General features: G+C 38.0%; 1 protein-coding gene across 2 annotated transcripts in view; it reads right to left on the minus strand.

Moving 5' to 3' along the window:
- Window positions 1-15,921, minus strand: part of LOC126369633 (coronin-2B-like) — a 32,215-nt gene that overhangs the window by 14,715 nt on the left and 1,579 nt on the right. The window contains exons 2-4 of one of the 2 annotated variants that reach the window (XM_050014152.1): window positions 10,252-10,395; window positions 5,605-5,802; window positions 127-243 (exon numbers count right to left, since the gene is read on the minus strand). In XM_050014152.1, the coding sequence (XP_049870109.1) occupies window positions 127-243; window positions 5,605-5,802; window positions 10,252-10,266 (330 nt within the window). In that variant the 5' untranslated portion in view covers window positions 10,267-10,395. The remainder of the gene's footprint in view (window positions 1-126; window positions 244-5,604; window positions 5,803-10,251; window positions 10,396-15,921) is intronic. The other variant, XM_050014150.1, reaches the window with a different exon arrangement.

Below are 15,921 nucleotides of genomic sequence, written 5' to 3' on the forward strand. Positions count from 1 at the left end.
GAATTTGGACTGGTTACACGTCAGCGATTGTAGAGAGACTGTAAATTGTAGGTCCTCTGGTGAGACTGTACCTGGACTGGACTGGTGTAAATACAGTATAAAACGCGTGATGATGGTAACTCTTACCGTGCAATCATCGGAACAGGAGGCAATGATGTTATCATTGAAGGGGTTCCATTTGATGTCGAGCACCGGCCCCTTGTGGCCCGTCACCCGGCTGGCGTTGAAGTCTAGTCGCCCCGTCTGAAACAAACATAATAAGAAACGTAAGAATTATAGACGGCGACACGGCTCACCACCTAGAGACGTAGATACTTCGTTTATTTATTAGGCTCATCAACAGTACAAACACACCACAATTAATATAACTTTCTGGCTAGTACTAGTGTTTGCACCAATTACAAACGTGCACAACTTATGTAATTAACATGCATGTAGAATTTGGATTACGTAGTTAAAGAACAAAAAAAAACGGAATAACAAAAGGTATTAAAAGTTACAGCCAGGCAAGACTACAACAAAAAAAAGAAGAATAGGTACAAGAAAAAATGACTTCATGATTTTTTTTTTGATCACCTTTGATCTGTGACGTAGGACCGAATGCCCCTTTTAAAATACAAACCTGTTTAAGAGACCCTAGTGTCTGGAAACCTCGGCCTTAGGTGTATATAGTCATGAGCTTATGTGATCTTCTATAGTACGGGTTGTAAGATCGATGACCAGAGGGGCTAAAAATACACTAAGAAAGCAATATTGCTATTTGACATTTGTTTGCATTGCGCACTTACTTTTATATGCGCAAATGACAAATTGCAATATTGCTTTCTTAGATGAATTGCTTCGATATGGCCATTTTAACCCCCCAATTTAGTGTTTCTATTGCTATGATTATTGTGCCACCAAACGCCTCTGGCATGGCTGATGTAAATCATAGTAGTTCTCAAAGTAATTAGCCTTTACATGGACTTTCTTATCGCGATAAACAAAATGACAAGCTCACTGGCAACCTACACTTTGGAGAGGCACCAAAAGAATAATAAGAACTTAGGATTGGTTTATTTTGTATTTTGGCTATCTAAAAAGCAATAAAACACTCATTAAATTATGGTATTGCTCGAACCACAAATGAATGAATGAAAAAAAATAAAATGCATTTATTTTAGGTAGGTACCCACCCATATTGTAAGATATAATTATGTCCCTTTAAAATTAAAAGTTATTACAATGAAAAAATAATAATATAGTTAAAAATTATTAAAATCAAAACTTAAAATTAAAATCATATTTATTTATTAATCATATTTGTTCAATACAATAACGCGTTCAGGGTGCTGTTTGGGCTGCCGCGTTTTTGCAGTGCGTCAAAAATGTTTGCCGATCACAATACAGATTGTTTCTTTGCAATTATTAGGAAGAGGTGTGCATCGCTATTGAGGCGCTTACGTTCCAGCTCAAACGGCATTCTGAGCGTGTTGACTGATAGGTGGGACACCCCACTGCTGGGCCACTGGATGCGCTTACATACTGAAGTGGACTTGCAGATACCGGTGACCAGGCGGTGGGAACCTGCTTATTAGTAATGTGTTGTGTTAATGTGTACGTTTTCTTGTTGTTTATAATTGTCGAGCCGTGTCGTGTGTAAATGTTATTTTATTTTTGGCGTTCTATTACTAACACTAGATTAAGTTGTTTATTGCTTGTTACTAACCACTATGGAACATGTCCGAAATAAACTCTTTTTATTTTTTATTTTTTTTTTTATTAAAATTAAAAATGAATAAATATTGAGTTAAAAATAAATATAAAATAATAAAATCCATTTAGAACCCCTTTCCGGCACTGGCACAGAGAGGTGTCTCTCACAGCAATGCCGAAAAGCAAAAAAAAAGCATCTCCAACCTGTTGAACATTGTTGTAAACTTTCTTGTTACCTCGAAAGTTACGCTTCTCTATCGTAATTTGCATAAACCGCCATTATTACGTATTTATTAATCTCCAAGTCCCGTAACGCACATAATAATTCATTCATATTTTCGCAGCTGTTCTGCCTGTCTGTGTGACTTTCAACCCGCGAAGGGAAAACCAGCCCAATACAGGTCAGGTCACGATGTTTTCCTTCACCACTGAGCACGTGATAATCATTTATGATCCAAACATGAATGCCAAAACAAATTCGACAATCATTGGTTTAGGCCTGTGCTGGATTCGAACCTGCGACCTTGAAGTGAAAGGCAAGCGTTCTACCAAATGGGCTACACGGCTTCACACCTAAAAAAATAAGTACCTAAAAATAGATACGAATTAAATTTTCTTTTACAATTTAGCTAAAGCAAATAATATATAAGTGACTTTATGTTAACACTTGAAATGTATAATTAATTATAATGGAAGTCATAATAACCCCCTTAGTTTTAGAGCAGAGATGCTTCAAGACAATTAACAGTCGGACAATTAATTCCGCAACTAACATTTCACAATAACCATCAGATACTGGCTTTAATGGCAACATTGATGTAAAGATAAAAAAAATTGCGAAGCTACTTGTAGGAAATTCGTTTTTACATACATACATACATACATACATAAACTCACGCCCGTAATCCCTAAATTCGTTTTTGCACGTGTAAAATTCGGAGCTCGGTGGCGCAGCGGTAAACGCGCTCGGTCTGCGATTGTTGAAGTTAAGCAACTTTCGCAAAGGCCGCTCATAGGATGGGTGACCACAAAAAAAAAGTTTTCATCTCGAGCTCCTCCGTGCTTCGGAAGGCACGCTAAGCCGTTGGTCCCGGCTGCATTAGCAGTCGTTAATAACCATCAATCCGCACTGGGCCCGCGTGATGGTTTAAGGCCCGATCTCCCTATCCATCCATAGGGAAGGCCCGTGCCCCAGCAGTGGGGACGTTAATGGGCTGGTGATGATGACGTGTAAAATATTACTGTAATTGAATGATAGATGGCGGCATAGAAACGGGAGGTCTGCACCTTTATTTTTAGTTTATTTTGTAACATAAAATGTTAGAAGCTTTCTTTACACAAACATGACGCATGTACATAGGAATGTAATGTGCAATGCTTAATTATATATTGAGCAACTAAACAACTTAAACGTATTAAAATATCATCCAATGCTTGTGCTATATAATTACCATGCCACAAATGCATCCATTGAAACGCAGTAGAGTAAATGAGAAAATCAGATGCATATTACTTCATTGTATTAACATGGCTTGATGAATAGGTGTTCGTAGCGCGTGCCAAGGGCATGGGCGTTTAATTATTTATTTACATTTAAATGTGTTCCTCTCTTTATTATGGCATTTAAAATAAAATAAATAGATCTTTATTCGTTTTAAACAATATTTAATTCTTATTTTTTTTACTTTTTTTTGTTTTATTCAATATTTGTAAAGAAATATTATGGATTTAAACTTCGAATGAGCTTTAAAAATAGTGACGTTCTGCACTTGTGTGATATAAGAAAGAGATAGAGCTAGATTTACAACAGTCAAAAAATCAAGTTGGTGTCAGCCATAATGGGCACCTTGCTCGTATAGCAATAGCACCTGTTTTGCAATTTATTACTTTCTTGAGCGTTATCTGAGGATCCGCTTACCTAACCTGAAGATCTAATCTGACCTAATCTAATCTGATCTAATCTTTCAACCCTAAAGGAGACCAACCCGATATCAGGTAGGTACCCCCGAAAACACATTTCTCGGGTGTGATTCCGATTGTGAGAATGTTCGCCAATATTAATTAGTCCAGTTTTCAGTATTGTTCAAACGCGGTCTATTCTCGGAATGAATCGCGGAAATAGATATTAACAATCAGAGCATTGAGTATGACTAATGTGGAATGGAAGCTGTTATCAGGTATTCAATTCATTACATATCAAACTATTATTTGGCGACAATATTTGTTCAAATTCAGAATGTTATAAAGAAAGACCTGAGGGGTTAAATGGCCACATCGAAGCAATTCAACTAAGAAAGCAATAGTGCATTTTGACATTTGCGCATATAAAAGTAAGTGCGCAATGAAAACAACTGTCAAATAGCAAGGTCAATTACTCTTAACCAGCGAGCATTGATGAAGAGTTAGGTGAGAGTCAAAGAAGCGAAAGCGGTCTGTTAGGCAGGAGCAGGATCACAGTATATCGTCCAGTGGTTGAGCGTTAGGCTCACGATCAGGAGACCCCGGGTTTGAATCCCGGTGGAGATATATTCACACATCACAATAATCACTTTGTGATCCCCAGTTTGGTTGGGACATTACAGGCCGATCATCCGATTGTCCGATTTATGCCATTGGTACCAGTTACGACTTACTGATGTAAGTGGCCGTGAGCCATGTCGGGGCCTTTAGTGGCTCAACAATAACCCTGACACCAGGGTTGGTCATCCACCTCGCAACCCACATGGAAGAATAAGGGAAATACACGTGGTCTATGAATGCATATAACATTATATGTCTGTTTACTCTTCGCTCTCAAACTAACTTTATGTCGAACAGTTTAATCATCATAAAACCAGAATTACTAGTGAAATCGTAAAGTAAAGCCCCTCACGTCTTCGCGTGAGCAATATTATTTAGCCGTCAAATTTCACAAGTTTAAAATATGTGACCCACTACAACCGACTTGTTACCTGCCTATTTAAATGAGGAAAATGAAAGCTTTTCCTATATAATCTATTCTTTGAATGACTTTTAACATGGCACCTATATTTGGGATGTGGGGGAAATCAACAAAACATTCAAATTCAGTAGGTAACATAGTTACACTTTGAATCGTCATTTTTTACATAACGAACGTCTCATCCGCCTAAAACTACTGCAGCTTCTCACAACCTGTATAGCCGGGGACAAGCTGCAAAAAAACCTCGGCACATAAGCTGCAAAAAAACCTCGGCACATAAGCTGCAAAAAAACCTCAGCACATAGCACAAGACTTTATTTAAAAAAATATTGTTATAAGCGAGTGAAGGCTACGATAAATGGAAAACAGAGGTGAATGGAAGAAGACATCTTGAACCATCCTCATCTTCTACTTCTTTTACCGTGTGGGTTGTGAGGTGAATGACCATCCTCAGCAACCCTGGTCTCAGGGTAATAATTGAGTCGCCATAGGTATCTGCCATGGCTCATGTTACAACTACGTACTAACATTAGTAAGTAGTGTTGGAAATTATTTTTTATGTAGGGCAACCTGTATTGGGCTGGTTTGCCCTTTGCGGGTTGGAAGGTCAGCCAGTGGCTTTTGTAAAAAAAACCGGACCTGTTATATCTTAGGTAAGCGGACCTTGTGAAAAACGGGATAATGCTAGGGAGATGATGATGGTAGGGCAACTCTGCCGTCAATTTTCTCTTCTCTCTACAATTCTGTGTGTAACGTGCGCTCTTATGCAAATAAGTGGATTCGTCGTATTATATTGTAAAGAAACGATACAAACCTCTTCAAGTAGTGCCGTTCTTACTTAACCTCCTAAGGCTGTGATTTCCAGACACAATAGTTAAACAATGGGATTTCGATTTTAAAAGGGCATTCAGTCTTACGACTTTAAAGTGGAATAAGTGCTGAATGATGTGTACCGCGAAAACACTTACATGATCCAAAGGCAGCACAAGGAAGGCGCCTCCTCCAGCCACCTCGGTGACGATGGCTACGAACTTGGGGTTGACTGCGCAGAAGTTGGAGTCGTGAGCGTTGCGCGTGATCTTGATGTTGTCATAGCAACGCTCGCGCTTGAACGGCACGCCGTACACATGCCGGAACTTGGAGCTGCGGACGCCGCGGAACCATATCTGCAAGAGGTAGAATGTTCGAGTACTTCGTCGATAAGCTGTCTAAAGGCCAAGTAGTTAATACCACTAACGGCAAATGTACAGTAAGACATGTAAATGGGTAAGAGCGATATTACATCTTTCAAGCACGCAACGACATTTGTGCCGGCGAAGTTCAGTAAACTATGATCGTTATTTGTATGGGTCATCGATTGACAGATTATTGACGAGAAACCACGGAAAGAATTAGTGCCGACAGAGTTTACAAAAGTCTGCATGGGCTTAATAACTGCACTATGATCTTAATTTGAGTGGGATATATTCTGTTTGCCAAAACACATGGTTTGTGGTCAGTATTCAACAAACAGAATATAACCCTACAAATAACGATCACAGTCCAGTAATAATAAGGTCGATTTTTGTTTGAATCCTAAGTCATGATTGACAAACGATTGAAACATGTAATATCGCTCAAGACCGGTCGAACTTTTGACGCGTTTTCGTACGAACTCGACGCGAACAACGTACGAACTCCTTCGGGACACGGGAGTTCGAGTTTGTCGTTATAGATAAGTGTCTGCATCCAAAAAAGTGATAAATAGACAGTCTGACAGTCAGTGATAAACAGTCATTTGCAACAAAGTGTTTATACAGTCCCACTACTGGCCACTGGCTTACTCCACATTTGTATATCAAAATATTTTGGATCTGTGAGTTCACAAAATTATAGACGAGTTTGTCTTTTAGAATCCGTGTATAAAGATTTTAAAAGACTTATTATTCATGGAACATATACAATCAACTAAACCTTTAAGTGAACAATGAAATACCATGTCATAATTAGTACCATTTTGTAGGAACGTCTAAGTAATCTAAGGCCGATCTTATAAAGATTTTCCCAAAACCCAAGTTCGTCAGAATGTAAAGATAAGTGCAGACAATAAAGAACACTAATTTATGTGAAAACAAACACAATGAAACCCAAACTACGGTACATATACAATTATCACAACATATTTGATGAAACAAAGAATACTTAGAATAGAAACAAGACGAATGCTCTCATTTATTTAGTAATTAATTTGTCATTTTTTTTATAGATATAAACAGTATACGTATAGGAGTTTTCGCTTTGTTTCGCTTACAGATACTGAAGTCATACGCATATAACAAATTGATTAACGTACGGCACTAATATTAGGTTCATTCGAGTAATTCGAAAGGAATGTCTGATTGTTGAAATTTTAGTTCTGTGCAATAAAGTATATTTGATTTGATTTTTGATTAATGTGTGTACACTTTGCACTAGTACGACAATCTCTAGTCACACAATGCTGCAAGCATATCGCTCCCGTTGCGGTATATGGACTAACGCTATTGGCTATGCGATAACTGAAGCAATTATATTGGTTCATAAGTTCATATATCGCAACGCGCGCGCTATAAGTACTCGTAATAACGCTTTAGAACTTCATTGTTTGTTTATCTTTTACTAGTTTGTACACTTCAAAGTAGGTAAAGACTAATGAGTTAACGACTTTATTATGACAAGTTGTTAACAAATGGGTATTACGTTGTTTGTATTGCATGGACAACAGAACTATCAATAGATAACACCTGCTCGTACAAAGCGTTTGAAACATTTGCCTTTGGACGATAATGGTGACGTCATGTGGCATTATTTTAAATTTATGATGTCATGGAAACATATTAGATATCTACTATCCTGACGTAGAATCTTCTCTTCTATCGTGTGGGTTGTGAGGTGCCAACCCCATCAACCTTGGTGTCAGAGTTATTATTGAGCCGCCATAGGCCCCTGACATGACTCGTGTAACGACTACGTACTTACATCAGTAAGTAGTAACCGGGACGAACGGCTTAACGTGCCTTCCGTAGCACGTAGAATAATACTACGTATATAGAACGGTAACCGCCCCGCACCAATTCGTACCGGGCGCCGAACTCACCCCCTCTGGGTCTTACTTTAGCCTTAAAGAGCCCCCCTTAAAAGCTAAGGAATAAGAAATAGAGATCGCGACTTACGCGTTAGGCGGCAATCGGTATGTATGAGATTTTAGTATGGAATATCCGGGATGTGATCACAAAAAAAATAGACATAATCCTATATTTAATATATACGTAATATTCGGTGCGGTGACATTTCCATAGTATAACTCACTACCATAATTCCAATCAGAGTGGGCCCGGCACAAGTGGCTTAAGATCATTCTGATTGAATTTTTAAATAAAGAACCCTTGAGATGGAAATTAACTGTTTAGTACCAAATTATAAGTTGGGTATTTTCCGACTCGGATCAATTCTTCATAGCCATCGTTACGTAAGAACATAACCATACTTAAATGTTCAATCACATGTAACCAAATTAATGATCTCAAGTCATCCATTATAATTGGTCCGACACCAATATTTACAATTACTTATTTGGAATAATGCTAACGCCAAATGGCGTGTACAGCTGATTATCTAATGTTCACACTCGAAATGATTTTACGAAATGACTCGCACGCGATATAGGAATATCATTTCAGTGAAGAATGAAGCAAAAAATGTTTATAAATTTGATGAAAATGATCGTAGTTTTAAATTCAATGTGATGTTTTTCTCATGGTGTGTGAATACGCCATTGTTGGTTGCTTTTCACCGTCTCGTAAAATTGACTAATCTGTTCCAGAAAACTTATAAAAAGGTGTGATACAATTTCACCTCAGTCGGAGGCACGTCAACGTCGCAATTTATTTATTGATTTATTTGACAGATAATTTGTGCGGCGCTTTAATTAAGTTTTGTTTTGTTAGGGATCCCCTACACTAGCGTCTTTCGAACGTTGTCGTCTTGTTAGCGCCCGTGTAGCGTCGCCACAGCGCTTGCGTTGCTTGGCTGTGCCACAGCGCCATCAGCGTTGAACGGCTACCGAACGTTGCTGCGTTAGCGCGGTGCTAACGGGCTCCGTGGTCCAGTGGTTGAGGGTTGGGCTCACGATCCGGACGACCCAGATTCGAATCCCGGTGGGAACAATTGACTAATAGGTGTAAATTGGAGGGATCCAATAAGATGAAGTACAATCATGAGCAATATTATCGTCATCTTATCAAAGTGGGTACTTTAGAACCCTGTAGCATTAACATTACGAAATTTAGTAAGACTTACAGTTCAATTTGTCAAAAAGTTAATGTGACATGGTACTAAAGTGCATATTTCATATACATATTACGCTAATGATCGTACCTACCGACCTGCCTATCCTTCTTTATAGTAACTGCCAAATGGTTACCAGTCGATCACTTTATCTATTTAATCCCGCATTGCAATTAATAATGACTTATTTAATCTACAGATTTTATATGGATAACATTCTATTACTGATAAAATATCTAATAAGTAAATTGTTGATGCTCATTTTTGTATAACACTCATAAACAAAAATAAAACATGTTAAGAGCATGCGAATCATCCCGGTCGTGTCGTTAAAACCGACAAAGGAAATGACGTTTCCAACATTATGGACTAGCTATACGAGAGCCGTGGTAGCCGTTAGGAAACCCATATTTCCGAGAAATGCATTTTCGGAGGTATGTGACCTAACCTGTATTGGGCTGGTTTTCCCTTCGCGGGTTAGGTCAGACAGGCAGTCGCTTATGTAAAAAACCGGACCTGCCAAATATTCAGGTTAGGTAAGCGGACCCTGTGAAAAACGGGAAATGCTAGGGAGATGATGATGTATTAGCTATAGGGGGGAGAGTCTGGTAATTCTTCAATCGTATGATTTCCAAATCAAATCCTCTTTTGTGGGGTTGTTAGTACTTATGAGGTCAATGACTGACCTCATCAAAACAGTGTCAGGATTAATATTGAGCCGTCAAAGGCCTCTGACATTGCTCAATATACGAATACATACTTAATTAAATACTAAATAGTTAATCGACTGCTTAAAGTGCCCTCCGAAGCACAGAATCATCCTATTTTTCGTCCGAAAGCTCTGGTTTGTAAGCCTAACGCTCTACCAATAGACCAGAGCCTCTTTAAGATGACGTAACTAATTAAGTATAGAAATATTTGTTTATTGGAAGTAATTCAATTAAGTAGATGTTTGCTGTACGTTGTTATATCAACCATCTCTCCGACTCTATTAAGATGGTCTTAATATAAGGGGGAATTAAGACCAATTACCATATTACGTAATGAATATAACCGCCTTGTACCGGGCTATTTTATTACTTTAAATGGTCAAAATTTCATATTCATAATACTCATATTAATTAAATCGATCGTGAGATAGATAAGAACTGTAAAAAGCTACTTGAAACGTATATTATCGTGTTCTAAGAAGAAATAAATTTACCTATTGTGTACATTAAAAACCCGTTTAACAAATGAGAGTTCTGAAAAAAAAAACACTACAACTAAAAAATAAAAAAACAGTGCAAATAAAAAAGTAAAAAAAATACCTGTGAATTAGTCATGTCGCCTCCAATCTAGTCGGGTGCGGTAAGGCATGCACTACATAGACGCACTAGGTTCTGTGCATTTTACAAATTATCATGTACACAAATAACATACAGCTGGTCGATACATCACGCACTGAATTAACACTGAAAGTATCAAAGAAACAAAAAGGATGCATTAAACATAACAGGAAAATAATAAATAAACAAAACTACGGTGTTTGGGTGTTCACAAATAGTACTACGTCACTTTGGAGTCACTTTTGCGCGTGATTTCGGTTGCAAATGGTAATTGTGGTTACGACAGCCGACGATACGCGTGCTTCACTCGATAGGCGAAAAAAAAGTGAAAAGAGACTAGTATAGAGCGTTGCGCCGCGCTGGGAGAAATTCAAATTAATTGTGAGACTATACCACAGCCATCAAGCCATAAAATCCGTGACATAATGGCTTCGGTTCTGAACCTTCACGTCGGCTCCCACATAACATTCAATCAACAATAAATAACTTCAACTTACAATAAATACATCTTTACAAAATAGAATATACACAAACATGAAACACCATTTTTTAAAAAACAAAAATGTAAAAACGGCAGTTAAGCATACAATAATATTCACCAATATACGTATACTATTGCAACTTTCCCTCTACAATGGCCAAGATAGAGTTACATGATGGGCAGCAAACCGTTACAAGATACAAAACCAACTTTGGAAACAGGGGCTTGAGCATCTAGCACTTATGTCATGCTTCGCTTCAAATATAATGCAAATGATATAATGTGTGTACTATTACATCACTTACTTAAATTAAGGTTTTTGTCCGTAATTCTCAAGTACTAGTCGGTAAAACTGAACTGAGGGGCTCGGTGGCGCAGCGGTAAACGCGCTCGGTCTGCGATTGTTGAAGTTAAGCAACTTCCGCAAAAGCCGGTCATAGGATGGGTGACCACAAAAAAAAAATTTCATCTCGAGCTCCTCCGTGCTTCGGAAGGCACGTTATGCCGTTGGTCCCGGCTGCATTAGCAGTCGGTAATAACCACCAATCCGCATTGGGCCCGCGTGGTAGTTTAAGGCCCGATCTCCCTATCCATCCATAGGGGAGGCCCGTGCCCCAGCAGTGGGGACGTTAATGGGCTGGTGATGATGAGTCGGTAAAACCAAACAAGTGAGTGCATACCATATTATTATGTTTTGAGTTTATAAAGTTACTTGTAATCTGAAAGATGGATTAGTTGATGTAGCAAAACTATGTAAGAGCCAAGCTGGGTTCTAGCGCTCCTCGTTTAGTTGTAAGTAATGTACCTACTCGTTAAGATAAAGATTTATTAACGCTCGTAGCTAGTACAGTCATGAGCAATATAATGTACCTACTTTAGGACTCTGTCGCACTAACATATTTGACATTTTGTGAGACTTACAGTTCAATTTGTCAAAAAAGTTAATGTGACATGGTACCAAAGTGTGATATTAATGCTCGTGACCGTACACTGAATTTGGCTTTATGAGTTTGAATTGAAATTTTGATCATAGATAATTTGTCACGTGGTTTTCAGATATTGTGTGCGGTTAATAGCAATGGGCTCGTCCCCTATTACATGAGACTTAAACACAGCTGGCGAGGATTAGATGTGATAATATTATACATCTCTACCCTGCTACCCATACTACAGGGACACAGGCGTGATGCTTTGTAAGTGGCTAGTACATGGCGTTTACTATGAGTGACCGTTGTCCATACATTGGGCTGATCACCTGTCTGTCACCACATCATACGCTTCAACATGTCCATCTTAGAACTTTGTATCAAAAGTCGGTGCAAATTGTCTTCTACTAATTTTTATTTTTCACTTTCCTTCCACCGACTGTAATTGGAATACCATTGTATTTAAGTCTATAAATTATGTAATACAAACTGGATTAAAAGAAAAGAAAGGAAAACATGAAACAGTAGGACTAGGGCCCTGTGCTGGGAGGTTTTCTGGCCACGTCTTTCCCTCAGCGTTACAGATTCCGATGTGGTAGTAGTTTTACAGCTAGTTACATAATATGTAATTTAATTATGTTTGACGTTCAAAAAGCGCTAACTTTGTAAGCCAATTTTGAAAAATAAATATTTTTGAATTTTTTTGAATTTTGTGGTTCAGTCCACTCCTAATACGGCATGAGTTTATGTATGTATAATTGTATATCATATATGGATATTTATTGTAGTATCAAAACCACTGCCCTATTTTTCCCAAAAAAAAGTAGCATGGAGAGTATAGAGAATGCTACACCGAAAAGAGCTTGGTTCTTAAATTAGTGATGATGATTGTGGTATTTCGCAGTATTCCGCATATTCGCATTAAAATACGTAATATAAAATAGCCTATACGTGTCCAACTGCTGGGCACAGGCCTTCCCTTAATCAACCGGAGGGGATATCGAGCATGCTCTATCACCCTTCCGGATGTTACTCCAGTGAAATTCGCTCAATTTTAGAGTGAGAAACAGTGTGATAAGACAGAGATGTGGTGTAAAAGACGATATAGTGACTAGGATTGAGAAGGGAATGTTAGGTTGGTTTGGACACGTAGAGCGGATGAAGGATAATAGGATTGCAAAAGCGGTATATAAAGCGAAAGTTGATGGTAGGGCTGGCAGAGGAAGACCGAGAAGGACTTATGATGACCAAATTGGAGATGTCCTTAGAAAAGGTTCAATACGATCTACTCTGAACCGGCGTGCGTGTATGAAGCGATTGATGAATGTGGAGGAAGCAAGAGAAGTGTGTCAGGATCGAAGCAAATGGAATTCTATAGTCTCTGCTTACCCCGGTGGGAAATAGGCGTGAGTTTATGTATGTATGAAATTCGCTCCAATAGCTAGTGATGACTATTTTAGGTATTAACTGGGTAAGTATCTAAGCGTATTCAACCTAGCTCTCTCTCGTTCGCGATTATGGTTAAAGAAGACTCTATACCATTACCATGGAAAAAGTTATGTTACGGTTCGGTGTAAGTAAACATATGCGTGATCGTTTAGTAGCACTATTTTTCTTGCTTCGGTGAGCATATAAACCTGCCTGCCCCTGCTATTGACGCATATATCACTGATTATTAACTGGAGTCAGAAGTGTTTGAACAACTTGAATATTCTAATTAATGCGGCATTTTAGGCGTGTCGATAGAACATGACTATCTAGTGGAATTTTACTAGGCATTTTGGGGAAAGGATTTACTTATCTGCGTGGAATGTTTTCGCAGATTGCCCAGAGTGTACCTATACGGTCGTAAGGCCCAAATGCCTTTTAAAATCCAAATCCCATTGTTTAACTATTGTGTCTGGAAATCCGGGCCTTACGAGGATATACGCTATAGCGTATAGCGTATATGTGTATAGGTGCATGTTTATAGACATGCAGTGGCGGCCCTAGGCCATATATTTAGGTGGTGCGAGACCTCAAAGTGGCACCCCTCAGCCCCTTAATTTTTTTTTAAATCTTTAAAAAATATTGTTTACGGCCACTCAGTGTGAGTTTTATGTGGCCGCAATCCAATCTGATAAGTTAGTTTGCGGCCAGGGTGGATCAGTTTTGCATGATTTTGGCGTTCCCCCCCGCCCATTTCGGCGCCCGGTGCGGTCGCACCGCTCTCACCCCCGTAGGGCTGCCACTGTAGACATGTAATTCGTATCTCAATGCAGTACTTTTATTAGTATAGGTACTTAACCTTTTGTGGAGGAACGTGATGGATTATTATCTGGATAAACGAAATAAACTCACTAGTAATGTAATTAGTAGCAGGTCTAGACTAATAATCCATTTTGATTTGATTTATATTATACGGTCTTGTAATGGTAATGAAACTTAGATAGTGAACATAATAGTGTGTGCATAATTTAACTCGATTCTACTCATTGGAACGAACATTCATACCGGAATAGTACATTTTTAGGCCATGATAAATCAGTGGAAAGTGTGTAGGGTTCTTTATTTTGAAGTCAGTAGTTTCAACCGATCTCCGTGGTCCAGTGGTTGAGCTTGAGTGGGACATATCACAAAAATTACTTTGTAGTCCCTAGTTTGGTTAGGTTAGGACGTTACTGGCTGATTACTACAATACTATACTGCCAGCAAAATAATGACGTCACGCCTCCACTCAACCTCACTGGAGTAAATTCAAATTCAAAAATATCTTTATTCCATAGATAGGGTTGAACTCGAGATAGGGTTGACGCAACGTCTAAGAATACCGATTTTGAGCCAAGTTCGGGGTATTCCTTAAGGTCGCCTCCAACGCCAACTGAGGATGAGTAAGGAAGCGGTCTACGGAAGTTCAAGTTAATATCTAAAAATACGTGTGTAAATGTTCATGTGTCTTATGTAAGAAAACTCTTTATTACAGCAATCATGATCAGTAGAAAGCTACACTGATTGGAATGCAAATAGCTGTGAGGCATGTGATATATTGGAAACATACAGAATGATAATGTATCATTTTAATATAAGGTCTATCATGTTGATTTATTTGTATTATAATAATTATTTATTTTTGCAACTCTCAACAATACAAGAAATTCGGACCTTTATATTTCGCATTTAAGAATAATAATTATTTATTAATAATACTTTATTAAGGTTTTTATTTTTTAACATTCCGGATTCAATGTTTCAAATTCAAATACGAAAAATTAAGCTCGTGTTTTTTTGAACAAAAATTCGGAAGTGTTACGATTTATTTAATAAGAAGTATAATAATTTCTTCTATAATACCTACTGTAAGAGGGAGAGCAGTGAAAGTACACGTAAAAACTGTGACATAAATATACTTTAAATGTCTTAATTTCTTTTTAAAAACAGTTAGATTCAATTTTTATACAAGATTAAAAATTGCTGTAAAAATTGAAAGTAAGGAAAGAAAATGTGAATGGTGGTCATTTGTAATAATGCATTAACACTAGCAAAAACGAAACTGATACCTAATATTACAGGCACATTATAGGTACCTACGTAAAGATTTATTACAAAAGTAAATTCTACTATGTGAGTGATAAAAAATGTGCTTAGAAGGGGGAATTAAGAGATATTTTTACTTTGTTTACAAGAAGTAGTTACCAGGAATTCATAAGATAAGCATAAAGCTGATTGTTTTAATGATGCCTTCTGCCTTTGTTGATTTATTTTAGTAACCAACGGAAATAGAAACAGGCAAACAAAGAACACATGTCCATCACACATTAAGAGCATGATTTTCACATATCAAGCACTAAAAAATATTTTATGCTTTGTATTTGTGCATTATGTGGTACACCAGCTTACTTCCTAATCGGGGAGCGCCAGTTCGAACCCCAGTGCTGGACTTGCACCAATGAGTTATTAATTTATCTTAAGTGCAGTTTTCAGTTTTCACTCACAGTTGGCTCGACCATTATAGACGGCGATAGGGCGCACCACCTAAGACGTTGGTCTAACAGCCTTACCACTAAAAACATTTGGCAGTAGAAATGCTAAAATTGCATCGGATTGTAGGTATCAAGCTTATTAAAATAAGTAACTATTAACTCTACAACAGGTACCAGTAGAAAACAAACTTCAATGCCATAACATGCTCCGAAATTGTTATAAATGAATATAGGAGCCTATTCAGGCGAACACTAAGTTTACCTAATTTGACAACTCTAGTGCTGT

Source organism: Pectinophora gossypiella, chromosome 9, assembly GCF_024362695.1.
Source record: "Pectinophora gossypiella chromosome 9, ilPecGoss1.1, whole genome shotgun sequence".
NCBI lineage: Eukaryota > Metazoa > Arthropoda > Insecta > Lepidoptera > Gelechiidae > Pectinophora > Pectinophora gossypiella.